General features: G+C 39.0%; 3 protein-coding genes across 5 annotated transcripts; 2 read left to right on the forward strand and 1 right to left on the reverse strand.

Annotated features, from left to right (window-relative positions):
- Positions 1-2727, reverse strand: mrps30 (mitochondrial ribosomal protein S30). Its single transcript, XM_023406105.2, has 5 exons — positions 2092-2727; positions 1569-1714; positions 1179-1284; positions 696-872; positions 1-550 (listed from the first exon to the last, which is right to left on the reverse strand). Exons 1-5 carry the CDS (start codon positions 2696-2698, stop codon positions 291-293), a joined length of 1296 nt encoding a protein of 431 aa, XP_023261873.1. The 5' UTR covers positions 2699-2727; the 3' UTR covers positions 1-290.
- Positions 2728-3430: 703 nt separating this feature from the next.
- On the forward strand, positions 3431-7394 carry hint2 (histidine triad nucleotide binding protein 2). Of its 2 annotated transcripts, XM_023406106.2 has the most exons (6): positions 3431-3638; positions 3866-4003; positions 4897-5001; positions 6529-6558; positions 6865-6937; positions 7047-7394. In XM_023406106.2, the coding sequence occupies exons 1-6, from the start codon at positions 3552-3554 to the stop codon at positions 7136-7138; spliced, it is 525 nt and encodes a 174-aa protein (XP_023261874.1). In that variant the 5' UTR covers positions 3431-3551; the 3' UTR covers positions 7139-7394. The 2 variants fall into 2 exon arrangements, with proteins under 2 accessions (XP_023261874.1, XP_023261875.1); XM_023406107.2 differs by lacking the exon at positions 6529-6558 and having other exon boundaries at positions 3437-3638.
- Positions 7395-8536: 1142 nt separating this feature from the next.
- On the forward strand, positions 8537-22397 carry LOC111654910 (long-chain-fatty-acid--CoA ligase ACSBG2-like). Of its 2 annotated transcripts, none has more exons than XM_023406081.2 (15): positions 8537-8788; positions 10542-10616; positions 10793-11004; positions 12231-12514; positions 14047-14135; positions 15061-15181; positions 15298-15378; positions 15586-15735; positions 16347-16514; positions 16594-16775; positions 17374-17607; positions 17943-18160; positions 20235-20374; positions 20459-20702; positions 21428-22397. In XM_023406081.2, exons 2-15 carry the CDS (start codon positions 10552-10554, stop codon positions 21517-21519), a joined length of 2280 nt encoding a protein of 759 aa, XP_023261849.1. In that variant the 5' UTR covers positions 8537-8788; positions 10542-10551; the 3' UTR covers positions 21520-22397. The 2 variants fall into 2 exon arrangements, with proteins under 2 accessions (XP_023261849.1, XP_087030081.1); XM_087173955.1 differs by lacking the exon at positions 8537-8788 and adding an exon at positions 9306-9444.
- The last annotated feature ends 4499 nt before the right edge of the window (positions 22398-26896 follow it).

The following is a 26896-nucleotide window of genomic DNA, read 5'->3' on the forward strand; positions in this document are numbered from 1 at the left end:
TCTGTTTGTAAAGCATGATTTTATTTTTGCATAAATCAGTCTGCACAGTAATAATAACCAGGGATGTGTGTTTAGTATTTTTCAGTACTTTGTTCAGTTTACCTGTTTAACACAGATTTTTCTGCTTTTTGAACATTACAGTTTTATACAATCTGGCAAAACTTCCTCATTTCTGCCATGTTGGATCTTTAAGAGCTCTTTCTCTTAAATTCCTGCTTCTTCCAACGCCTTAGAAAACACAGACAGATAGAGGCAAAGAATCACAAGAGCAGACAGACACCCGAAGAAGTCTACGGCCGGTTCATGAGGAACTGAACCAGCAGCTTGATGACACTGTCATTCAGACCCACCACCTCTCCGTCCTGCACTGTCTCGTACAGTCGCAGGCTCTCTGTGCCCCACAGGAGGTTCTTCCTGGGGTTGTTGGCGTCTGTCTCCACGGAGAGAGCCACTGTGTTGAGCTGGTAGCAGAAGAAGGAGAAGAAGTGGCCATCGGAGATCACAGCCTGGGACACGAAAGGCCTGGTGACGTCCTCTTGGTCCCAGAAACCTACAAAAGTGAGAGGGAAGTATAACCACAAGCTGTTTCTTCTCTTTTCAGTAAAAGGTAATTTCATTTTAAAAGACTTTGGCATGGTTAAAATATAACAGGGTTTCTGTACTTAGAATGACTCTTTCCTGTGTTGATAACTCACCCTGGTACAAGGCTTGAGCCCCTGTCCAGGCGAAGAGGCTGGCCAGTCCGTTAGCTCGGAGAAAGACCTCCACCTGGTCAGACATCTGCTGCCGAGCCATCCGCTCTCGGTGGAATCGGTCAGGAACCAGGTGGAACTGAGTGTGACCGTAGCATGCTGGGTCTGGTAGCTTAGCGCCTGTTAATGAGAGGAGGGAGAGTGTCTTGTTTCAAAAGTTAGATCAGAGGAAACGTGAAGAGCAAAACGGCAAACTGTTTCCAGTAATTTCTCCAACAGCAGGAAAAATAACCATCTCATAGACTATGACTGTATCTGACTGAACAGACATTGAAAGTTGCACGCTGGTGTCCTCTAGTGACAGCAAGAGGTAACTGAATAATGAGAAATTTAACTTTCTTGCCATGACATGTAACTGGCACACAACACACACATTTACCCACAGCCCTCCACCTAATGTTCTGTTGACTTATTGACATGTGTTACCTGTGAAGATGTTGTTGTCGTACTGCCTTCTGAACAGGGGCATCACATTGGGACAAAGTGTGATCTCTGGTACTTCAGCTGCATACGAAGCCTCCAGCGGGGTAAACTGACAGAAGGTAAGTGATAAGTGATTTTATAACACCTTTCAGTGCTTGTTTGTTTAAATGATTTGTGTCCTTTAATAATGACTTTCTCCAGTTTGGTAGGTTTGTCATGTATGATTACTGCATCCGAACCAAAAACAGATGAATGAAATATATAAAACACTGTGCAACAGCCACAATCCTAATAAAGATCCTCCTCCCATTACTTAAAATGAAAGACATATTATAATGTGTTGCTCTGTTTTTTTAGTACATAAAGTCCATAGTGTGAAAATTATTACACTACCTGTGGCAGTTGTTGAGTAGTCCGAATCTGACAGAGCGGGTGGTCATCAATCTGGAACCTGGTTGGCTCTTGCCGGCCTCTCCGGTGTCCCTTTGGGATGATTCTCTGTCCTCTCCTCCAATAAAAATGCACCTGGGGATTAATATCTGATGAAGAAAATAAACATTATAAACATAATAATATATATATATAATTCTGAATTGGGACATTCAGCATGAATATTTTTACTTTTGGTAGTTTGTGTATATCTTTGGTTGGTTTATATGTTTTATAATTAACAATTATTAATTCTGAGTTTTTTGTATTGCGTTTACTGTGATATAAAACATACATTTTATATTTGAGAGGCTTTTTCACACGCTCGACTAATCGATCAAGACTAATCACTTCAGCTCTAGTATATTCTGATGCTTTTGTACCTCAAAGTAAAATTCTGAATGCAGGACTTTTGTAACAGAGTATTGCTACTTTTACGTCACTAAAAGATGTGAGTACTTCTTCCACTTCTGACAATCACCCATACCTAGACTTGACAGGAGGAGCACTGGGTTGTATTTAGTCAGACTGTAGGTGAGTCCCGTTAACAGGTTTCTCAGAAAAGGTCCGACCATCATCTCCTGCTCTCGGTATAGGAAAGGTTTGCGTTTCTTCGTGTGCCAGTGCTCCTGTAAAATCACACGAGTGACCATGGAGCGGATGTCAGCGAACGCATCATCTTCAATCCCCGGCACTGCAATCTGAGCTGCCGTCGACGGAGAGCCCTTCTCCCCGGCGACCTCCTCCGGGACCGGGGTGAATTTCTCGGGCAGGCCCGGGATGTAGGCGGTCTTGGTGAAGTGCTGATACCATCTGTCTGCGTTCCGGGCAAAAGTCTGAGGGTAAACCACGAATTTCTCCCGCTGGATACGAGTGATGAGGGAGAGCTTCTCCTCCACCGAAGAGGCACATATCTTTTTTATCTGCTCCTCAACCTGCCGCCGCCGAGCTGATTTGCTTTTAGCCGTGAGAGAGGGGACGATGGGGGGGTACACGGGCTCCTTAGCCGCAGCCTCTGTGTGGACGAGCTTTTGATGTCTGAACGGAGGCAGGTTTTTAGGGAACAGCAAGGGCAGCCGTGTGCGAGCCGCCATGTTTCAGGTGTTTCTTCTTCTTCTTCTTCTTTTAGTTTGGTTGTAAACCACCTTGCAGGTGCAGTACCGCCACCTATCGAACTGGAGTATAAAACTATCATCAGCTTCTTCCGTTGCGTTGACACATGAACTAGTAGTCTCCCACAACAGCGTCCCCTGCTGTACAGAAAGTCACGATGAAATATATTCAGTAAAACAATATTTTAGGTCTCTGGAGATCTGTTCATAGATCCCTATGTATATATTGTAGTTTATTTCAGCTCAGTGCCATATTATATGATTTACTTTGGTAGCTAATGCTAGCACCGTGGTTAGCATCGCCGACCGTTGATGCTCTTGAATGACCCTTCTAGCCATAAAATGCCCCCTTCACAGACACTACAAATGTCGTAAGTTTGAGTTGTTCAAACATTATAAAGGCGATAATAATATTTTGAGAACCTATATGCGCACTGCCGGTTGTCAAATGAATCGACAATGAGCACTGAAGTCATATCTAACAACTAATAAGAAAAAGGCTATTTTTTGGCCATTTAATTACGCTATACTTCAGTTTTGCACTTGAAACTATTCTTTACGTTTGTTCCCAACATTGTTAATTACATTACCCATATACAAATCGATTTCTGATAAGACTAGTAATTCTTACTTCTGTAACGTTGTGCCATTTTTCTGTAGCCTATTGTAAACAGAGACAAGGCGCATTCGTGACTAGCTAAAAAACGTTTCAAGTGGATACCTGAAGGCAACAGCAACGTAGTGTACGTTGGGTGCAGAGTTTTGGTTTGTGAACAAGATTTTTGTACTGTGCAGTTGTGTGTTAAAAGTATGCTAGTTAACTAGTCAACTAGCTATGTATTTTCGCCAGTTTTTGCGGATACGTTACGTCGGGACCGGAACGGCTCACCTCAACTGTTTGCAGCGTGTTTGTCGAGCCGAGGTAGCTGCTCTAAAGATAATCACTCTTGTTTTTATCGTCATAAACATTTTCTTTCCTTTAGCTACATTGGAGCATTTAGACAACACCTGCCCTTCCAGCTCTGGTGGTGGCTGTGGGAAACCTGCAGCGGCCAGCCACCAAGATGTTTGGTTTATTGTGGCCCTCGTAAGTTGTTTTGATGTTATGTTTGCTTTATTTTGTGTGTCATGTGTCTGGCTGACCCACAGAGACCACTGTGCACCAAGAGTGACGAGGTGAGACTTGCAGAGGAGGCAAGCAAGAAGTACGGCTCCCCAGCTCCAACCATCTTCTCCAAAGTGATTGACAAAAGCATCCCTGCAGATATCATTTATGAAGATGAGAAGGTAAACATCACAACACGTCCCCAAAACATGTGTCTGTAAATGGTTATCTCTGCTGGCCTATTCCACGTGGAGTCTAGAGATAACTTAGCACAGACTTGTTGATAAAGTTGTGAAATGTACAGTTGTGTTTGCAGGCACCCTAGGACAAATGATAAATTTGTTTTGTTTGGTAGATTTTTTTAAGTGAAAAGAAGCAGCAAACAGGTATTAAAAATGAGCCCTTGTTCAAACGTTAATGCACTGTTACTTTTTATTTCATGAATTCATAAAATAGAAAAAATTAAACTAATGGTGGCATGTACTAAAGTTTGGTCATCCTTCTACTTTTGAGATAATTAGAACTTAATTAGCTCATTAGGCTGCAATTGACTTATTCTAATGCAGGTAAAGAAGTGTAATTGGGAAACATCATCTGATGACATTTCCACGTTGATAAACTGTCTGACTCTTCAAACCTTTCAGTAACAGTCAACAATCACGGGCTCCTCTAAGTAACAGACTGAGGATCTGATTGACACCTACAAAACAGAGGCCATAAAAATGACTCTCTGAAGTGTCACTAGGAAATGATGTTTAAGACAGGACCTGAAATACCAAGAAAACCTCCAGATAAAACTAAACACATGCTGGGCAGAAAGGCAAAGCACAACCCCTGTGTGACTCCAAGGGACCTGCAGGAGGATTTAGCTGACACTGGTGGGGTGAGAAAGAAAGAGCCACATTTGATGAAAACTGTGAGGGTGGAAATATTCTACTTTTGGGTTGTGTGGCACAGGAAATACTGCACAGATAGATGGAAGAAGTCAGTAAAGAAGAAGTCACCAAAGTTTTGCTTAGAACTGTGTATATATATATATATATATTTATTTATTTTTTGTGTGTGTGTTTATCAGTGTTTGGCATTCAGGGATATCAGCCCGCAGGCCCCTGTTCATTTCCTGGTCATTCCAAGGGTTCCTATTCCCAGAATAAGTGAGGCCAAGGACGATGATGCTGAGGTAAGTTGGACACACTTTTTCTGTGTCTGATGATGGTTCTGTTCAGGGGTTTGATGGAGGGTCTGGAGCCCATGTTAGCATGCATTGAGTGGCCCCTGGACTGGACAGGTCATCAGTGTATCACAGAGCCCAGAGAGGCAACCACATTTACATACCTCTACTATATGGACACCCAAACAGTAAACCCATATGTGGTTGTTCTGCATTTTCAATTCCAACACAATGGGCAATAGTCTGCTGCTATAACCGCCTCCACTCTTCTGGAGCTGTTTTCCACAAGATTACATAAACTGGCTGCAGGGATTTGCTCCAATTCAGCCACAAGAGCATTAGTGAGGCCGGGCGCTGATGTTGGGCCAGTTCATGCCAAGGGTGTTGGATGGGGTTGAGGTCAGGGCTCTGTGCAGGCCAATCAGGTTCTTCCACACCAAACTCAGAAGACCATCTCTTCATGGACTTTGTTTTGTGCACAGGAATATTTTCATGTTCAGATAAGTATGTTTCCCAAACGGTTGGCACAAGGCACCTGGAGGCACACCATAGTCTAAAATATACATATAACACAAATATATAATGTATTTACCATTAAGTGTCCCATAATTGAAATTAAGTAGCTTAGCCCAAACCCTTAAGAATATAGCCCGAGGCCAGAAGTTGGCAAATATACTGTAGGTCAACAAACTTTAGGCTGTGTAGTGATACTACACTAGTACTACACTTTTTGTTGTTTACCTACTTTGCATTTCTGTGGACTTTTGGGAGCGGTGTTAAAAATCATCAAACAAATACTGTAAACTCCACACAGCATTATTAAAATCAAACTATAATTGTTATTGTTAAGATTAAAATCTTATTTACTGTCATTGTCTCCTCGGTCTAGCTTCAGGACAGATTCACACTAAGCTGAGGAATACTATAGAAAGTCGTTGCCATAACTTAAAACAATGTGTATGTTGAACTTGTTGGACATCAACATCCAAAATCATCAATAGTTTCAAGTGCATGGTCATTTTATTCATGTAGCACATTTTATTAAAGGTAAATTCAACATACATTTATAAGCACAAAGCAACAAGTAGTAAAGATTAAAAAGAATTTTCCAGGATATAGCTGGATCAATTTTTTAGTAACCGCCAGGGCTCACGTCCAACCAGGCCCCTCATGTATTAACATGCACTTGAGTGTCTGAGCTAACCATATTTAGTTTTTTTTTTGTTTGTTTTTTTAATAGAAGTTAATTACCTGGTGATGTTTGAAAAACCCCAAATTTTGTTAAAAATACTTAGCACGATCTGACATATCTATATGACATATTCATATGTGCAGAATCCTTAAAGATTCTGGTAAACCATCTCATCAGCTGCATGAAAAATGTTTTTTAACCCGTTTACTTAGTTTCGGCTTAGTTATAATGAATCATTTAGTTTCTATCCAGTTAACTGTCTTTGTTTTGGTTTGAAAACGGAGGCGTGACTGGGGGAAACAAGTTAAAAAAAACTTCACTAAATAGAATATTTCTTAATCCAGATGGTTAGAAGAATCTTCAGATACACAACGGTAAGTGTTTTTATTTTGGTTTTTTCAATCACTGAGGTTTAATTAACTTTAGAAAAGACAAAGACTGAGGCTCTTTGTCCCAAATGTATGTTAATGCATGAGGGCCACAAACTGGGGCAATGGTCCAACATGGGTCCTTTGCCACAGAATTTCCTCCAATGTCCATTCACACTCAAAATGTTAATTTTTGAAAAGTCATAACTGCTGCACCTCCAGTTCACCCATCGTCGAGTAATGGGTAACAACAAATGTCGGACACATCCAATGAAAATCATGTCTTGAGCTCTTTTTTTTCCCGACTTTCAGCTCTTGGGACATTTGTTGGTTGTCGCCAAAAATGTGGCAAAGCAACAATCTCTAGATGAAGGATACAGAGTGGGTAAGTTATATAGTTGATAAAAGTAACGGGCCTGCAGCCATTAATGTGAAAATACAGGCTGTTTATTTACCTCCACATTGAATTCTGGGTATGTTTCTGCCCTCCACAGTGATCAACGACGGAAAGCACGGCGCTCAGTCAGTTTACCACCTTCACGTCCACGTACTGGGAGGAAGACGTATGACTTGGCCACCAGGATAATGGTGTCATGTTGATGTTAATGTGTCTGTCAGTTAATCTACTTTCACGTGTTTAATCCCATGAGCAACATATGATGGGTGTAGTTCATGCAAAAGTTTGTATTCCCCTGCACAAAAAACTCACTTCACCACACAAAATATGAAATGTAAATATGTTGATTTTAAGAAATGTAAAAAAAATTGTAAAAAATGAAGAGTCCTCTTGATATGACTGCAAATAAAGATGCTGCTTCCAAAAATGGAGGCTGAAAACTCAACCCAGTTCTTTATAACCTCTATCCATTTATCAACTGCAGACTTATTATGGTGTATTAATGGATTATAACTGATCTATAAATAATAGTAACTATAAATATTAGTAAATGACGTATTAACCATTAACAAATCCATTACTTGCAGCTTATAAACTTTTGATAAATGCTGTTTTAAGGCAGAAAATCTAATATTCATATACAACACATTTGAAAATGTTCTCAAGTGTAGAGCTAACACTGATGACCCCCCTCACTAATCATTCACCACCTCCACGGTCGGCATGTGCCCACACACTGGCAGTGAGTGTTGGAGAAGGGAAAGCTGTGGTGTGACTGGGTGGTATGATTTCAGTGACCTTGGTGCCCGTGAGTGAGGGTTACTGTGTGTCATTTGGGGGGGGGTGAACTTTCCTCCATATTTAATTACAAAACAGTGTGTACTTTCTTGAACGTCACTGTGGGATATACATAGATGGGTCAGGAGGAAAGAGGAAATGAGACCTGGATTAATGACACTAGAGAGAGTTTCATTTTTTTTTATTTTTTTTAGATTTTAAGCTGATTCCATGAAGTGCACTGGCAAATGATCCCAAATAAAAATCATATCCACTCACTGATCTCTATGCACTTCATACCAATCACAAAAAACAGGTGTAGGTTGAGAGGAGTGCAGAGGTTTCTCCAACATGATATCAGAGAAATATTCCTAATATTTAGTGTATTTTAACTCGGATTACCAACATCTCGACTCTTCTCTCCTGATGTGACAATCTGGTTGAAAAAGCAGAAGTTGCACAAGTTTTGTTCATCTATTGAATAACTGTTTTATGGGTCAAAGTCTCATGTATCCTCATAAACCAGAGAGAACTTATCTAGTTTTATCATTATTTCCTCTGACAGGCCCTGTCATGTAAATGTGATAATGACAATCTTCATTTGTCAATTTGGGATAATAAAAGCCTCGATAACATACAGCCACCCGCTAAGCATTGCTTTATAGGATACTTAAATCTTTACAGTGTTAAATGTTTTAGAACGTCACCAGTGTCAACAGCTGTCAGCTTCTATATTTAATATAAACAAAGCCGGTTTGCACCAGCTGCGCACTGTTTGTGTGTCAGGTTCCAGGTCTTCTTCACCTTGAGGAGCCATAACCTTTGGTCAAGTTTGTTGGTGGATCTTTAACTGGTGGACACGGCCTCAGCAGCAGGTGTTCTTGGGATTGTGCAAGTCTACGTTGCTCTGGACAAGGCGTGAGTGAATGCCCTCACACAACCCCCCTATATGCTGATATTTCCTCCAGGGAGTAACAGTCGAGTAACTGCGACGAGCAAAGGTTGATCCAGGCCTGTCCTGAACCTGACTGCTCCTGCCATTCAGTGCTGTCCCTGCACAAGGTAGGCTTTCATTTATATTTACCACTTCATGCTTTTTGATATTTAAGTGTGTAAAGACTTGGGTAGGATGTCTCTTGTTGTCATAAATGCTTCAGGGCCTGCATGTGTCGTATGGGGATTTCCACATCAAGTTACACATAGAAACTCTTTGTTTATTGACGTGTTCCAGTTCTTTCTTCTTTTTTTTTTTTTTACGTCAGCTGACTGAATTTCACAGTTTAATTGATGAATTTAACACTGAGTAAAATACTCCACTGTGCACACAGTGGTGGAGTCTGCCATGTTGACAGAGGCAAACTGAATTCACCAGCCCTTGGGGATGTACTTTATGGTAAATATATATGTGTTAGAGACAAACACATGAATACGAGATGAATACAGTATAGCCACCATTTGATATGAGCAGGCTCCTCGACCTCTGTTGTTTAGTCAACAGAGACACAGTCTTTTGATTGGCTTGAGTTAAAAGCCAAACAAATAGCTGCAAACATGACTCGTCCTTACCTGGAGCTCATTGTCACATTCTGAGACTAAACATCTGTAACTACGCTGGATTTTCACTTTTTCCCATGGGACTGTAGAACTCATCTTTCTCTTCTTTTTTTGTTCACTACTTTCAATTTAATGCACGGCTTTCTTCAACATCTCCTTTCTGGGTAATGTACAAGTCCAAGCTAATAATGAGACTGAAATCTACTCTGTGTGCACTTTAATTGATAATTGCTTCATCCAGAGCAAAGACTTTGCTGGTGCCACTTCATATTGCCACACTGTAGTTTTGTAAGTGTTTGAACTTTGGTCCACAGAAATCTTGACCAAAGTTATCTTAAAAACCAGAGGTCACACTGAGATTCTGCTGGGTTGACTGATCTTAATCTTATATGATCTTATTACAAATCTAGCTTTTATATCTGTCGGAGAATGTCTCACTAATTTGTTTTGATTGACTGATTACTTTTGACAGTTGAAGACGTGTGAATTGTTTCTACTGTTGCAGAATATACACACCAGATGGCATCACTGTCACTGTCTGCAGCACAGACACAAGAGAAAAGAGTTGAGGACAATTGCTTAACAATATTTACATTTTATTTAATACCTTACACCCTGGTTGACCTTTGTTATCTTAGGTTGATATTAATAATAATAATAAACTTTATTTATGGAGCACCTTTCATGCAAAAGATGTTGGTCAAAGTGCTTTACAATAAAACATGAAATAGGACAATAGAATAAGGGCGAATAGAAGGACAACGAAATTAGACAATAGAAAGACAGTAGATGATAAATTATGAAAATGAAAATAAAATCAAAAACCAATAAGAATAATAAAATATGAGAGAATTAATTAAAAGCCAAGTTAAATAAAAAGTAACCAGCTGTCATTTAAAAATGTTCACAAAAAAAGTAGTTAGCCAGTGATGACAGAGATGCAGCGTATTCTGTTTCAAAGTGTGTCTATTTGGATCAAAGTTGAGTATCAATAGTTCATACAGATGTCCCAATGCTGTCTGGCACAGTATACACAGTTTCAACATGTAGACCACTGCTGTACGTGATTACTAGCATTGTCGGTCATTGGCTCTGTTGCAATGACATTAGTGAACGTCAGTCTGGTATAAATAAGCAGAGCCATGCTGTTTCATAATGGATGATCTTATCTGCGTGGAGGGTCCTCAGCTGAGGACATCTGAAGTGTTTTAATGCAGATTTTACTTCACGTCCACTGAACATAGTTTTTCTCTGTTTCCAGCAAACGCAAGATGAGCAGCCAAGAAGATTCACGTGTGAGCAACGATGTTGCGGTCATGGATGGTAATACTGAGAGGTATGGAAAATAATGCAAGTCCCAAAGTTGGAAACAAATCTTTAACCAGCTTCAAGGTGATTCTCATGAAGATTTGATCCACTTAGCGCTATTTTGGGTTTAAATTATGAATCTAAAATTCACGTTTATACATTATCAGTTCTCATTCATAACCTTTAAATGGTTTTCTGTCACAGCATCCCTTCCCAAAAAGCACAGACTCTGCCAGAATCCACCAACTTAAAGACCCACTCCACTCCCATCGCTAACGGAGAAGCCACGGCAGCTGAGCTCAGTGCAACATCAGCTTCGGCGATCCAGGAGACTCGTCCTTCCAGCAAGCCTGAGGCAGCGACCGAAGCTCCCAGCTCTCATGAGCTGGAGGAAGCTGTTGAAGGACTTTCACTAGGTAACAATGTTAATCAGTGTAATGTCAGGAGAGAGGAGCTAATCCGAGCCAGTGAACTGCTCCAGAAGTGAAAATTTCTACAGAATATACTTAACACTTTACTGTAGAGTTGCTGCTCCACAAATACTGTGTATTTTCTTCTGACTTGTTTTTCCATTGTGGAATTCTGAATAGTTTTATCTCTTCAGGCCTGAAAAACTATTCAAATGATACAGTCTGAGAAGGCAGCATCACTCTTTAGTTCAAAATGTAGAAACATACAGTATGCAGCCTATAAAAGGGTTGTGAATCGACATTATGTTACTTTAAAAAGTCAAAAAACAACAAAAAAAAGCTACTTTATCTGCAGCTGAATGAACGATATTAAGTATATAAGTGTTTTAAAACAGCAGGGTTTTCAAGTTAAACCAAAAGGAACATGTAGACAGCAACAATAAAATGCATCACAGAAAAAAGAAAATCTAAATGTAATGATTGTTTTACACAAAGCAAGGTTTGAAAAAAATATTTGTGGGACTGAACCGATGAATTGGTTCCATTAGGAGTGAATTAGCTGACGTTTTTTTCCACAGTCATGGTCAAGATTCCTTTTAACTTCAGTCTTGATTATGATGAAGAGAAGTGCAGCTTAGGGGTTCTTTCTCAATGTTGTAAGTTTAAAGGTTTAAAGGTTATTTCAAAAGGCTTGTCACCATGCTGTCCCTTTGAAACAATCAGTACAGTGTAGGAAGCTAAAGTTGCATAGAAAAAATAGAGATAATTGCATTCATTTAAAGCATTAAAGGTGAGAAATGACATGTTTCGACTTTTAATTTTGTTCTAAGTGGCAAAAAATAACCTTGCAGGGAATTTTAGTGAACAGTTTACACTTTAACAGTTTACACTTTACTTTGTCTGTGTTCTTTCATGCATTAATCCAATAATTGAACTCTGCTTTGGAAAACCCTGATACTTCTTCTAACCAAACCTGATTGGTAGGTAGGTGGAGACATTCCATAGCTTCCTGTTGAGTCTCAGGTAACAACAACGCTGCTCCCTGTTCTCTGCAGACCATGCTGCTGAGACAGCAGGTGTAACACACTCACGGGTTTCTGCAGTCCTCTCATACTCCTGGCTCTTCGCTTAAAGGGCAAACTTGCTGTGTCTTGGTGCGGTGTCGTCATCTTCTGAAATACACTTGTCATTCATGGCGGGTAAATTTGGCTGCCCCTGTTGTCCCAATACAGAAGAGCCCAAGGCAGTTCCACTGTCCTCGGCGAATGTGGCAACGACTCTGGCCCCAGCTGACCGGCTATGGAGCACCAGCAGAGACGAGGCAGTCAGGCTGAGGATGGAGGGTTCGGGCAAAGCCTCGGAGACTCCCATGACCATCCATCAGATGTTCCTGCAGACGGTGGACAGCTCTGGGGATATTCCTGCCTTGGTTTCCAAGAAAGAGGGCCAGTGGGAGACCCTGACGTGGAGGCAATACTACGAGCACTGCCGGGCAGCTGCTAAAAGTTTTCTCAAGGTTTGTTTGCAAATTGACTTATTCTGAATATATTATGCAAAAGTATATAATACGGTGTGCTTCAAATACAGGAAGACAATCAGGAAGTATTTGGGCAGTTCATTTGTAGCCTCTACCTAGGCACATTGATTTTTAATGAAACAGACTGTGAAAATACAGTGCTGGCTTTTAGATTTAATTTAAGATCATTTGAGAAAGTTGAGAAAAAATAATAACAATAATTAGAAGAAAAAAATACTCTTGAACTGTGTGACAGTTATATAACTTATAAAAACCTTAATTTTATGCTGTCTATGCTGATTATTAATCATTGTCACAGCAATTACATGAAACCTAGAATAACATTTCATGCTAATGTTGCACTCAATGTTTGGACAATCGAAAGGGAAAACACAGTATCTACAAATAAAATGTGTTCTTGTTCCTCTCTCTCAGCTCTTTTGTACATTTCAACTAATGACATTAATTAACATACAATTACTAAGCCTCTAAAGCATCAAAATATAATAGGGGAAAGAGAGCACCTTTGTTTTCTAGTTCTTTTTCTCCCCAAAAATTGAAAAATTTGATGTTATAATAATTTCTATGGTTAGGTGTCAGATTCTTGTCTTAATTCAACTTTCACTAAATATGCAGTTTTTGCATTGTGCTTCTGTAGGACAGTGTAGTCCAGCTTTCAGAAGCAGAGACCATGCAAGACGAGGCAAATCCATTTATCATAGATAACACAGTTCATACACAGAGGCAGTTTCGAGCAATTACTATTCAACTTTAAAAGGAACTGAGACATCAGCGAGTGATAGAAACTTCACCTCTTGCTTGCTGTTGGTTTTGTGTGCATAATCAGCAAGTCATGGTTCACCAACAGGTTATTCACAACAAATGCATAATACGTCAGACTGAGATCAGGGTTGCCATGTTTCTATTATTAGGATAATTATCCCTTTTGTAATGTTATTCTACATGCATTGTCTTACATTTGAGGTACTGGGAATAAAAAACCTGATACAAGTTCTGAGAGTTCGACCCAATATGCATGTGAACACCCACAGAAACTCATTAACACTGCATTTGAAAGTTGTTGTAGCTGTTTTCATTCAAATGCAGTGTGTTGAAGTGGAGCCAAAATCAATGAAAAATGATAAAATATATAACAGTGTTCACTATAATATGTTATTATTTTCTGCCTTTATAAATAGAGGAATTCAGGTGGCATGTGAATGAACTATGGGTTAGACAAACCCTTGAATTCCTGGCTCCTGTTTTGTAAATAGTACAGAATTTACACCGTCTCTCACTGTGATCTCCTTCATGTGAGAATGGGCCGTTGAAAACCAACACTTGGGTGTGTGAAATTCACAGCTTGTGTTACATCTCCTGTTTCGTTGCCATGTTCAAGTCTCATGAGGTGGAGTGGCTTCTAAAACAAGATGTAGGTCAAAAGTAATGGAGGCACTGTGCCGCTGTGTCATTAAAGATACATGTTCTTAAAAAAAAAAACAACAACAAAAAAACACTTGTCTTTTTTTCAGTTGGGGCTGGAGCGTTACCATGGTGTGGGGATTTTAGGATTCAACTCCCCTGAGTGGTTCATCTCAGACGTCGGCTGCATCTTGGCTGGGTAAGATCATATTTAAGGAACTGAGGGGCAGATAAGACTTCTTGTCTTTTTGACTTCAGATTCCACTTTTGTGCTTGAGATGCTTTCAGCATAGTTTCACCTGACAATCCACATTTATCTCTGTCCATGCTTATCTCAAAGTCTATCTCCGTGTCTCTGCCCTCCCCTCACCTCACCTCTCATGTTTTCAGATGCTAATTTGCTTCTATGATAATTTCTTTTGTATGATTGTATTATGATTTTTTAAATTCCAACTTTGTGGCATGCCCTGTGTTATCTGTTTGTAACTCAGCGTTAATAATAATTCCTACTTTGGCCAGAACAAAAATGAACTGCATAGCTGTAGGTCCTGAAAAGTCAGTTCATGCATTCAAAAAAAAAAAAAAAAGGCATCACAAGCTTTTAAAAAAGTCTTGAATTTCATTTACCAAAGTAGCGCTAAAATGTTTCTGTATGTGATTTCAGGCAGTCAGGACACTTTATAAACTGAGAAACTGAAACTGAACCGATTGTGCTGCATGAAGCTGTTCAATCCCTGAACATGACAAATTAATCATTTTTAATTTTGTTAGTCCATGCATTAATTTTGCACCGCTTATCTGAGTCTGATTAAATTACATCAGTTGGAATTATTCTTGTATACTGCTACAATTTATTGAAAAAATTAGATATAATAAATAATTCTAGGCTATATCATCCATACTGGTTCTCCATCATACTTTCATTTCACTCTGCTGTTCATCTGTTTGACTGTGAAACAGGAAATAAAATGGATTCTATGTGTCTTTAAAAGTCTTCAATTTAACTCGGTGAATCCTGCAGAAACCCTGTTGAGGAAGAGGCGTTTGTAATTTGCACCAATTTGTAAAAAAAGACAGCAAATGTGTGGATTCACCTGAGCTTCTTATTTTAATTTGCGCCATAGGGGTCTGGCAGCCGGCATTTACACGACCAACTCGCCCGAGGCTTGTCAGTATGTGGCTGCCAACTGCGAGGCCAACATCCTGGTTGTGGAGAACCAGAAACAGCTCGACAAAATCCTGCAAGTGAGTAGCGTTATTATTATTACAGCACCGGCCCTCAGTGTCCCTGTAGTAACTATATGCAAAGAGGAAAAAAATCTGCCCTCACATGCCCTTGTTTTATTTGTCTTTCCCAACAGGTTAAAGATCAGCTACCTCATCTGAAAGCCATTGTCCAGTATAAAGGCGAGCTGCAGCAGAAAGCACCATTCTTGTATACAGTACGTTTACTCAGCAAATAGATGAGTCACATACAAAACATCTGACGTATTGCACCATTGATTTTTAGGGCAAAATTATTATCTCTCTTACTTGTGGTACAGGAATTGCAATTAGATAAATGTGACTGAGCCACACAGATGCATTGTTGTTAAGTTCAGTCTGGGAGTGGAAACATTTTCTTGAACATTATGTCTGTATTTCTGTAGTGGGCAGAGTTCATGAAGCTGGGAGAGGACGTGCCCAACGAGCAGCTGGATGCCGTGATCAGCAGTCTCCGGGCCAACGAGTGCTGCACTCTCATCTATACCTCTGGAACCACTGGAAAACCTAAAGGAGTCATGCTGAGCCACGACAATGTGAGTTATCTAGACAAGAGAATTTCCTTTTCGTAGCTTTTATTTTTTTGACACCACTTAACTGCTTTTTAAATGTTTTCATCATTGACTAATCTGCCGTATATTTTTCCGAAGATTTCGGTAAATTCTGCAACACCAATAAATCATTTTGTTTATTCAAAAGTCAAGAAACTGTCCCAGAGCGCAAGATGGTGTTTCAAATTCCTTGTTTTATTTGACTTAAAGTCCAAATTAATTATTAAAATAGTTGCCTATTATTTTCCTGTTGATCAATTAAACAACTAATAATTTCAAGACTTTTCTTTTACTTTTATTTAACCTTTATTTAGACTTGCTGGAGAATGTAAAGACACCTCAAACAGCTAAGCCACACTACTGATGTCTCAACTAGAAAAACTCTTGCAGTTTTATAAGAGCTGACGACCTTCTCTGCCCTTTTTTTCAAAATGTCTTTTTGCTATTATGTTATGCATGTGTGGGACAGACGCTGAGAGTGATGTTGGTGTGTGTGAGTCTGTATGAGCAGATTTGTATTATGAAATTTCAAGAAAAACATTTGAATAAAAAAAAAAACTTCTCTTATGACTCCTCTCCCACTTTTCAATGTGCAGCTGACATGGACAGCACATACAGCAGCTAGCTTGGTGGATTATACCTTCGCTTCGGAGGCGGTGATCAGTTACTTACCGCTCAGCCACGTGGCAGCGCAGATGTTTGACATGTGGATTGCTATGACTTTTGCTGCCACCATCTACTTTGCAGAGCCAGACGCCCTCAAGGTAAGGATGCCTGCAGTTGCACAAATATGGGATGATAATGAACGTTTCCCATCTTGACTATAATCCTCATTTTCACCAGGGTTCCTTAGCAACAACAATGAGAGAGGTACGCCCGACTTATTTCTTGGGGGTCCCTCGAGTGTGGGAGAAGATACAGGAGAAGATGAGAGCGATTGGTGCCAAGGCATCCCCAATGAGGAAGAGGGTGGCCGACTGGGCCAAGTCCATAGGCCTGCAGTACAACTACAGTGCCATGAACGGGTGAGACAATAGTAAAGTAAAGACAAGTAAATACTCCAAAACAATATGCATAATTGATCAGGATGAACAATAATGAACAAGACATCTACATCCATGCTAACAAATCTGCTAATGCTAATGCTAATGTCAGCATGCTAACATGCTTACTATGAGAATGCTAATATGTTGATGTTATGCTGCAATGTTGGCAGAATGAGGACAACAGGTAAAACACCTCCAGCTTAGGAGTAGATCACCAAAGGGATTTTTCATCCTGAGGGAATTATCAATTTTTTAACCAAAATTTCCTGCCAGTCCATTCAGTAATGGTCCTTTGACTAAAAACAACAAACGTAATCACTTTAGACGTCAGTAGATTTAATCATCTGAGGAACATGAATGTCTGCACACAATTTCATGCCAATCCATCCAGTAGTTGTTGAGATATTTTAGTCGGGACCAAAGTGTTGGGCCAGCACACAGACTGTTTTTAGAGCCATTCTGCCAGCATGGCTAAAAATCTGTGATATTTCATTTTGAGCTCACTTCTTAATTGCTAACAAATCTTCTCCTCAGTTTTGGCCCTGGTGTAACTTTTATTTAATCTTTTGTGTAACAGAGAAAATCTGGTGCCGTGGGGTTTCATGCTGGCTAACAATTTGGTCTTCAAGAAGGTGCGTGCTGCGCTTGGCTTAGACCGCTGCAAGATCTGCTTCACAGGCGCCGCCCCCATCACCAAAGAAACTCTGGACTACTTCATGAGCCTGAACATGCCGCTGATGGAACTATACGGCATGAGCGAAAGCTCCGGCCCACACACCGTCTCGGTTAACAGCAGCTACCAGATGTCAAGGTCAGCAACAAAGCACTATCGAACATGGCAACTATAGTTACTGTGTGATGACTGAACATTTGTCTGCCTACAAGGACGGACGTGTCAAAGTGTCTAAACAGCTTTAAATGACAAGAGAAAACACACTTGTTCAAAAAGCTTTACATAACCTGGTGCTCTTTTCACTTTACGCTCCAACAAGAACTCTCAGTATTTTTGAAAACAAATTAGATGTAATCTCATTTATATGCACTAAACATCAAAGAAGAGGTACAGTTGTAGTGCAGCTTTCAGTCAGCATCTGTTCACATCAGATCTAAATGAGCATGTTGTTGACTTGTGATTTGTCTCTCCAGCTGTGGGAAGGTGATGCCAGGCTGCAAGACAAAGCTGGAGAACCCAGACAAGGAAGGGAACGGAGAGATCTGTTTCTGGGGTCGGAACGTCTTCATGGGCTACCTGAACATGCCTGACAAAACCACAGAGGCTCTTGACCAGGACGGCTGGCTGCACTCCGGAGACCTGGGAAGAAACGACCAGCAGGAGTTCCTGTACATCACAGGAAGGATCAAGGGTAAGCTGTGGTTAAAGAAAGCTTCTGTACGTGTTCTTAGTTTGGGACACACATACACTTGCCTTTGTCAGCCTCTTTCATTCTTGGTCTAAAGAATGATGTGAGCATCTGTCACGTACCAATAGTATTTACTGGCACTAACAGTCAGTGGTGGAAAGTAGTACATTCATTCTGCATTATTTATTTATTTATGATATTTATTAGAGGTACTTGTACTTTACTTTAGTATTTCTATTCACCACATTTCAGAGGGACATATTGTACTTTTTACTCGTCTACGTTTATTATTTATTTCATTTATTATTTATGATTTGACAGCTGGAGTTACTTAAGATACATGAAGAATTATACATAATATAAGCTTATGAAATACAGCGTTACTAATGGTGGATTTTTGAGGCCACTACTGATATCAATGTTTGGGAGTTTAAAAAATCAGATTATGATATCACCGCCAGTAGTAAATCGTTGAACATAATCACATAACATTAAAAAACAATCTTGATATGGATCCCTTAGATTCGTTGCTATTGTGATCAAGATACGTATTTTATCAACAAACTACGTAATGGTGACACTGTTTCTAACTGACCTAGTTCAACATTTCTGTACTGCAATTTCTCATTACCTATCAGCCGACATATACAGGATACCTAGCTGTATTATGAAATACAACACGCAGTGAAAGGTTAAACTAAAAGTGTTTGGGCTTGGGACCCCTTAAAGCCTTCTCTGATGTCATTGCCGTGTCATTAAAATCTTGCTTCAATACCAAAAATCCAATCCAATCTGTCACAAAAAGCAAAGATTAAAGAAAAGTATGAGAAATTAATAGAAATTTTTTCTCCTTCCCTCGTGTCAACTCACGACCCCTCACATTTATCTTGTGACCCTTTAGAGGGGCTGGACACCTAGGTTCAAAGCCTCAGACCTCCACCACCTAACTGTATATAAGGTAGTGAAAACTGTCTTTGACCTCGACCAGCTACAACAATTAGATGCTGCTAAAACACTGATGTACAGTATTCACAATTTAAAAATGGCAGATATAATAATATATCAGTCACAGGAGCCATTTTTCTGCAGGAGGAGTTTTTACTTTTAATACTTCAACCACATTGTGCTGAAAACTACTACTACTTTTCCTCAAGTAAAGGATCTGAGTTCTTCTTCCACCACTGCTGAGAGTTGACTTTCACTCACACGTCACCGTCACACTTCACAGGAGCTGTTATAAACATGTCATGGTTGTTCAACTGGTTCAGTTTTCCTCGTTGTGGGAGACATTGTTGAGGAAACACAATACAAAGGTTTTCACATACTCGAATACTTGAAGAATGTGTTTAATGGTTTTGAAGTTGACACTCACTGAGCTTTTCTTTGTCCTTAATGTTACTGCTAATGATCCGTGGAACATCGCAGTGGGAAACATTTAGGGCTGCAATCAATGTCTGTTTTCATTATATAATAATCTGCGATTTATCTTTGCAGTTGATGGATTAATCTTTTTTGTTTGTGTTGTTGGACCAACGCTCCAAAGCTAAAGATATTTAATGCTGCGTTCACATCATATGAGATGGACAGTAGAGCTGGGAACGATTGTTCATGTCATGGGATGAGACACTAAACCTGTACGATTTCAGAGTTGGTCATGTGAGGGTTAGGATTTCTGCTTGATAAATGATTATAACAAAAAAACAACTAATCAGTTAATTTTTCTATGAATTATTCAACTGATCATTTCAGCACTTTAAGCATCATCATCTCACTTCTGCAATTAGGAAATGCACATGATGAAAAAGTTATATAATCAAATTCTAAAATATAAACTTTTATAGAATGTGTGATGACAAATCAAATACTATGCACTCTGGTCTTTTTTTTTCATCTTTTTAGATTAACTTGTAGTGAAGTGTAGTTTGCTTTAGGTGGTCACTAACTTTTTCTACTGCTACTTCTTCTTTCAAAGACAAAATTTATATATAAAATACAAGAAAACAACACAATGCAGTGTTGTCTTGTCAAAACACTGGCGAACAGGTGACACACTTTTGAACTTGTCTTTTTTGCACAGAGCTGATCATTACCGCCGGCGGAGAGAACATCCCTCCTGTGCCCATCGAGGATGCACTGAAGGCCGAGGTGCCAATCATCAGCAACTCCATGCTGCTGGGAGACAAGCTCAAGTTCCTCTCCATGCTACTGACCCTCAAAGTAACCGAGCTTCCGTTTCTCCAAAACACAGCCGCTAAATAAATAAAACAAACACAATAATGACCCTTCTCTCTGTGTCCACAGTGCGTCGTCGACGACAACGGTGACCCCACGGATGAGCTGAGCCCTGAGGCTTTGGACTTCTGCCAGCAGCACGGCGTCACAGCCACCAAGGTGTCAGAGATCATAGCCAATAAGGAGCCAGCTATTTACAACGCCATTCAGGAGGGTGTTGAGCGCGTCAACGCCAAAGCAACATCTAACGCCCAGAAGGTGCAGAAGTGGGTCATAGTGGAGCGAGACTTCTCTGTCGGTGGAGGAGAACTGGGTGAGTGAACAGAGTTTTGTTTTTCTTCCTGTCTTGACTATTTGTCCGCACCATGGGGATGTAATGAACGCAGGGAAAAGAGAAAACAAAGGTTTAGCATTTTCTTTAGGTTTCCTCATCGATCGCAAGACAACAAAAAAACAAAGAAATCATGGCTCCTGCTGCCTCTCTTGACAAATAAATGCTGGTTCTATACTTGAGTACCTATATAAAACTTAGGGTGCCTGCAGTGCTGCACACCTGTTACAAAACAGCAAATAGACTGAATTACGAACTAGAAAAAATAATAATAATTAATAAAGAAAAATGTTAAATAGATCTAGTCCAACTTAAGCAGAGAAATCAGATACTCAAGATAAATAAAACACAAACAAAAAAAACTGATAAATGTCTCAGAAACTTTCTGTTATGACTCTTCCTTTTGCTTTTAAAACTGAAGCAAATGCCAACATACAATAATATTATTAAGGAAAGAGGAACTTATCACCAATGCTGTAAATTTTTAACTTCAGTGTAAAGCCTCATCAGCTTTTATTCAAGGCCAGGTGGAAATCAGGTCACAACTTGTGACTGTGTGGCATGCCAGACAACATTCCTGTGGAGTTTGTTGGATAGCAATTGAATCTTTCTCTGACAACATTTATAAAGCAGCAGCAGATCAAATGTTTGCCATTGTGTCACTCACGCAGATCGAATTAACCTGCTTGTCTTTCTTGCCTGCGCAGGTCCCACCATGAAACTGAGGAGGCCCATTGTTGTGAAGATGTACCAGGAGAAAATAAACGAAATGTATGGAGTGGCCACAGACAAACAGTAGACTGTAATGCACAGAGATCAGATTATACTGAAGAGAGACGGTCATGAGAAACATGTGGCATGTTTATGAACATTGTTTTGAGCCCAGACGTATGAACCTCTTTTTACCTGAATGTTAAAAGTGCACGAGGTTTATAATTTAAGGGGGGAAAGTCTTGATTCTGATTGTGTTGTATTTAATGAAATAGAGGGTTGTGCTGCTACGTTTTAATATGTTGAGTTTTCCAGAAGCTGTCTTGTCTGTTTCTGTTCCAAATTGATATTTAAGCTGTTTAATGTATATACAGTTTCACTGCAACTGTGCACTTTTTGTAAATAAAACATCCAAATCAGAGCCAAATCTCGCCATTTACTGTATGGAATATACACACTGTGACTCAGCACCAAAGCCACGTGCACGATGGGGAACACTGGATGGTGTCAGTCATCATTTAGGGAAGTAAACTTTTACACTTGTACCGTTTTTAAAGAACATTCTGTGAACCATAACCTACTGTGGCCTGAAACATGAAATCCTCTTGTGTGATCATGAGCATATGTATTTTATTTTTGAAGCAGCAGTATCTATGTTAATGTTTTACAGCATTAATTGCCAGTTTTCAGTCTCATATTTTGTACATAAGATAATCCCCATCTGGCAAACTGCAGATATTGCCTCTATAGATTGGAGGTGATGCTTGGATAAGTGTTGTTTTTTTTTTAATATGATAAGAATATTATTAGTCTGAATTTCACTAATCACTAATCAAGCATGTGCAAAGCATACATTTGAATTTGTGCTTCTGCATGTACAGTTTGACAAATATTGAAATGTTTATTTTGTGATAGATGTTCCATGATTGTCAATAAAAAGTGAGTGATTTGGATAAATTGACCAAATTAGTGCGTTTTAACTTTTTTTAAACTTTTTTATTTTTTATGTACAGTGAATATAGGAGGGCTTGACCTACTGCTATGCCACATTTTCGTTTCAAAATATGATCCAGCATGGTGCAAAACAGCACAGACTGCAAATGGTCACATTTGAGAAGCTGGAATCAGCAAATGTTTGGCATTTTTGCTTGATCAAATGTTTGACTAATTATTTCAGCTTTTCAAAAATGACTCACTTACTCTGAAAAGGATATAACGATACATATGACTGAAAATACTGCTGTTGGGGAGCAGACATTCACGATCACCTAAGGAATTCAATTGTAATTTAGATTTTAAAAATCGTAGCATTTCAACTAGCTTGTCTACTTCATATCAAGTCACATTTTCAATTGGTACAAGAACAAATATCTAATGATATTCGCATCAGCCTGAGCTGTTACCTTCTTTGTTTTTAGTGAAACCAAAGGTTAGCATCCTAACATGCCTAACAAAGATGGTTGAACATGGTATATACATGCTGACGTTAGCATTTAGCACAAAACACTGTTCCTAAATAAACAAAGTCTTGTTTCTGGATCAGTGGCGTAGGTTTGCATATTTAATGCCGTACTATACTATGAAGTTTTTATGCTTTATTATACAAAAGTTAGTTCCGACCAAGTAATTTGATTGGAGGAGAGGCATTCCATTGCGTGTTGATATAGAGTACAACAGCACTGGGACTTTTCACCGCATGTATCACTCCGCTTCACAGGTGTTCTATTAATCGTTAATCAGCGTTACATCAACGGTCGTTATCTTCCTTAGATTGCAACAAACTTTGCAAAGATGAATATATTCCCAGAAATAACATTTGAATTAAATTATGTATGGTCGTCAGAAGAGCACGAAGGGAAGAAGCCTGGATACTTCAGCGCACACCTGAGGTAACGTGTAGACAAAGTTAGTGACAGCTAGTGTGTAATGTGCAGGTCAGGAAAATGTTTATGTGATGCTAGCAACAGTCGAGTTGCGCGTAGCCAAATAAATGATGAAATAGACAAACAAATCATAATATGTTGTTGCCTATTTAACTAATGTGGCGCTTGTAGAACTGTTGTATAAAAGCGATAGAATGTGACGGCTGTGATTCGGTCACAGGTACGAGGCAGCAATGCCGATTACCGAAGTCAATCACAGCCGTGCTGATATTCAGGACAACATCACGACCTCGAGTGTGATATTGTTTAAATATACTATGATTTATTCATGGGGCGGCATGGTGGTGTTGTGGTGAGAAGGTTCTGGGTTTGAACCCCGGGCCTTTCTGTGTGGAGTTTGAGTTCTTCCGGTGCCTGTGTGGGTTCTGTGTGGGTTCTCTCTCTGTCCTCCGGCTTCCTCCCACAGTATAAATGGTAACTAGGTTAATTGGTGACTCTAATGCCTTACTGTACATGACTTTTTATGCCCTAGTATACTATGACTTATGACATATATGTCCCTATATCAAGAATGATAATGATGTTACCATATGTGTCACCTATAATAGGATATATTATAATGACATACATCCTCCGGATATATGAAGATATAAGTTTATGAAATACATGAAATACTCATAGTAAAAATGCAACTTTATTAAAACAACATGCTTGTCAAAATTCTATCTTTATGTATATGATTTTCATAATAATTTCTTATTAAATTTAAATAACATGTCTATCTTTATATTTACAGATATAATGTTAACATATACTGGCCTATACCTATACAGGCTTTGGGATGGATATATATTTATGTAACGGATGTCAATACTATAAACAGACATACTAAAATACATATTTCTATTAGCTAGACATATTTGTCAGTATATGATATTGGTCCAAATTGTTTTCATGTCATTTTTAAATATATAGGCTATAATTTAAATACATATGATTTTACTTCTTATGTATATATATTTCATATATGGAAATTCAACACATGTACATTTATTACATTACATTTGCATGTGGGTATTCCTAATGATAATTTAGACTTTATGTTCATAAACAGTTTGGTTGACGGCATTAAAAATCTCTTTGTTTTGGAGGGGTGGCGGGGTTGTTGTGTTCCTACCAATAATGAGACCAAACCTTGTTCTGAATAAATGACTTTGTCTTTATTTTCCATCATTCAGTCATTCAGATAAATGGATTAGCATTTCAAAGATTAGCACTTCATATATTTTGAAAGAATAATGAATTATTGAATCATCAAATGTCAAAATTAGTTTGTCGGAGTTCAATGCTGATTGAATATTTTATGACAATTAGTTCACTAATCATTTTAGCACGGATCACTATCTCACTTACTCTGTAAAGGATAACAAAATGTCACAAAAAAGTCATTAAGTGCTGACACATAAGTGACTTTGAAAATAGTACAGCTTTTGCTTCACATCTGTCAAAACAGGCATTAGCTCTGAACCAGTTTATGAACCATTTTTTACATTATTTTGGGGATTTTTAGGGAGTTAGAGGCAGTAACTTCATGGTGGATATTTTTCACTTCTTGTTTTCCAAGAGGCCAAACTTGGCATACAAACAACCATGTAATCTATTGTCAAAATCTACAATAATTTCTAAATCAAACACTGACATTCAGCTGAAAATTTTGAACTTTTCATGAATCTGCAAAACTCTTTTGTCTCGCACAAACCTGTTCTTTTAGAAAACCAGTTGGAAGTAAAAAAAAAAACAAAACAAAAAACCCTTTAATTATTTACAACCTCACTAGCCAAAACATCCAGCTAGCTAAGGCCAAAGGGTCAATTTAGAAAGTGTGTGTGTGTGTGTGTGTGTGTGTGTGTGTGTGTGTGTGTGTGTGTGTGTGTGTGTGTGTGTGTGTGTGTGTGTGTGTGTGTGTGTGTGTGTGTGTGTGTGTCAAAGCCAGAAGCAACAACTAAAAGTAAACATGGAGAAAACTACATTGAAGGGCAGTGTCCTATTCACAGACACCTCTTTCCCATTATTAATTATAATTTCTAATTTGTTTCCTGTCAGTGAATGTCGCGACTTTTGGCTTCATCACAGCACAGTTCATCACTACTCACTTGTGTGGCACACATACTGTATCTGTATCTGTCGTTTAGTTTTGTCATCACAACTTGTTTAAAAGAACAAATTCACAGATGTATCCGATTGCATTCTTGGACAACTGGTTGAGTTGCTTCTCCTGTCGGGTCACTTCTTTAGGTAAAGTCAAGATGACATTCCAGGTAAAACTGTCTCATGTCAGCCATAGATTTTGAGAATGTATCAACATCTTATCCTCTAGCATTGTTTGACTATTTAAACTGTTTGTACAGGGTTGGGCTGATGGCCACACATTCCCTACAGGCGCTGTGACATCTGACAAAGTGCACTGATAAAGATAATATGAGGTTAAATGCATCTGGTACATCTATACACTCACCACTGAGTTCCTGAACATGGAAACAGATCTTCACCTCCACACTGGCTGGAAATAATTACCTTTAACCCATTTTCTGTGGGTCAACTCAGGACCTTCAAAGACATGAAAATCTTCAAATCTCTGTTTTCGTTAAGTCACTTCCTCGGTTGTCTCTTCTCCTGATCCAGATGCCAAGTGTCTCATCAGCAGGGCCAAGTCTTTCCAGAATTGTTTCCATATTGAAGAAATATCATGCAACTCCTGTGAGAATGTTGAGTTGAGTTGAAGCTGCAAATGTTGAACTGGTATTATTTTTTTGTTTTATTTTTTTTTTAAACATGACAATCAATTTTCAATAATAAAATACGTGATAAGGCAACTCTTAAAAGTTTCAAGACTATTTCTAAATTTATTCTACATGACGATAATTACAGTGCATGCATAAATAATGGTTTGGTAATGGCAATAAAGGTTTTCTTAATCAACTGACAGTTAAAAAATCTGGTTTAATTTGAAGAACAACTCAAATCAATACTAACATTTCACTTCACAATTTATCATTTAACCCTTATTGTTTTTCTACTGGGCGTCTGTTTAAAGGGACTGTTTTCATGTTGGAAAGTCAAAATTGCTCTGAGATAATCGGCATATAACTACCACTAATTGAGCTTCACTTAAATTTAGTAGCAGTTGTGACTCAGTTATCTTTTACATTACACAACAAGATCTGGATCAGTCTGGACCATGACAATACGCAGACAGCAGCTCTTGAAATAATAGTCTCCATTTAGCAGCAGGAGATGACGTCTTCTTCACCTTTTAAACTAAAATGCAGTATTTCATCATTTTAATGTGCTCTCTTTGAACGCCTGGCTCTCCCACACCCTTCTGATGGATGGACTGTGTTTTCTTCCACTGCCCCCAGGAAACAGTCAACAGTTTAGTGGTGCCAGATTCAGGCAACAAAATTAAATTGTAAATCACAAAATTAATTACTTTTCTTGCTCCTTGACCAGCAAAGTTCCCTGTAAATCAATTGTTAGTTTCAGATTTAGGAACCTAAATTTTTTTAAAAAGGTTTCTGAAAA

Source organism: Seriola lalandi, unplaced genomic scaffold (assembly GCF_002814215.2).
Source record: "Seriola lalandi dorsalis isolate HSWRI2012SDOR001 ecotype SW California unplaced genomic scaffold, Sedor1 jcf7180002054294, whole genome shotgun sequence".
In the NCBI taxonomy this organism is placed as follows: domain Eukaryota; kingdom Metazoa; phylum Chordata; class Actinopteri; order Carangiformes; family Carangidae; genus Seriola; species Seriola lalandi.

Excerpts from the sequence above, each read along its gene's own strand:
- mrps30 (XM_023406105.2), bottom strand. The coding sequence starts at position 2,698 with ATGGCGGCTCGCACACGGCTGCCCTTGCTGTTCCCTAAAAACCTGCCT. Across the intron at positions 1,715-2,091 it reads GCTCCTCCTGTCAAGTCTAG|ATATTAATCCCCAGGTGCAT; the intron begins GTATGGGTGATT and ends TTTCTTCATCAG. Across the intron at positions 1,285-1,568 it reads CTACTCAACAACTGCCACAG|TTTACCCCGCTGGAGGCTTC; the intron begins GTAGTGTAATAA and ends ACCTTCTGTCAG.
- hint2 (XM_023406106.2), top strand. The coding sequence starts at position 3,552 with ATGTATTTTCGCCAGTTTTTGCGGATACGTTACGTCGGGACCGGAACG. Across the intron at positions 4,004-4,896 it reads TCATTTATGAAGATGAGAAG|TGTTTGGCATTCAGGGATAT; the intron begins GTAAACATCACA and ends TGTGTTTATCAG. Across the intron at positions 5,002-6,528 it reads CCAAGGACGATGATGCTGAG|ATGGTTAGAAGAATCTTCAG; the intron begins GTAAGTTGGACA and ends TTCTTAATCCAG.
- LOC111654910 (XM_087173955.1), top strand. The coding sequence starts at position 9,413 with ATGCACGGCTTTCTTCAACATCTCCTTTCTGG. Across the intron at positions 11,005-12,230 it reads TGTTGAAGGACTTTCACTAG|AAGAGCCCAAGGCAGTTCCA; the intron begins GTAACAATGTTA and ends GTCCCAATACAG. Across the intron at positions 16,515-16,593 it reads CAGAGCCAGACGCCCTCAAG|GGTTCCTTAGCAACAACAAT; the intron begins GTAAGGATGCCT and ends CATTTTCACCAG.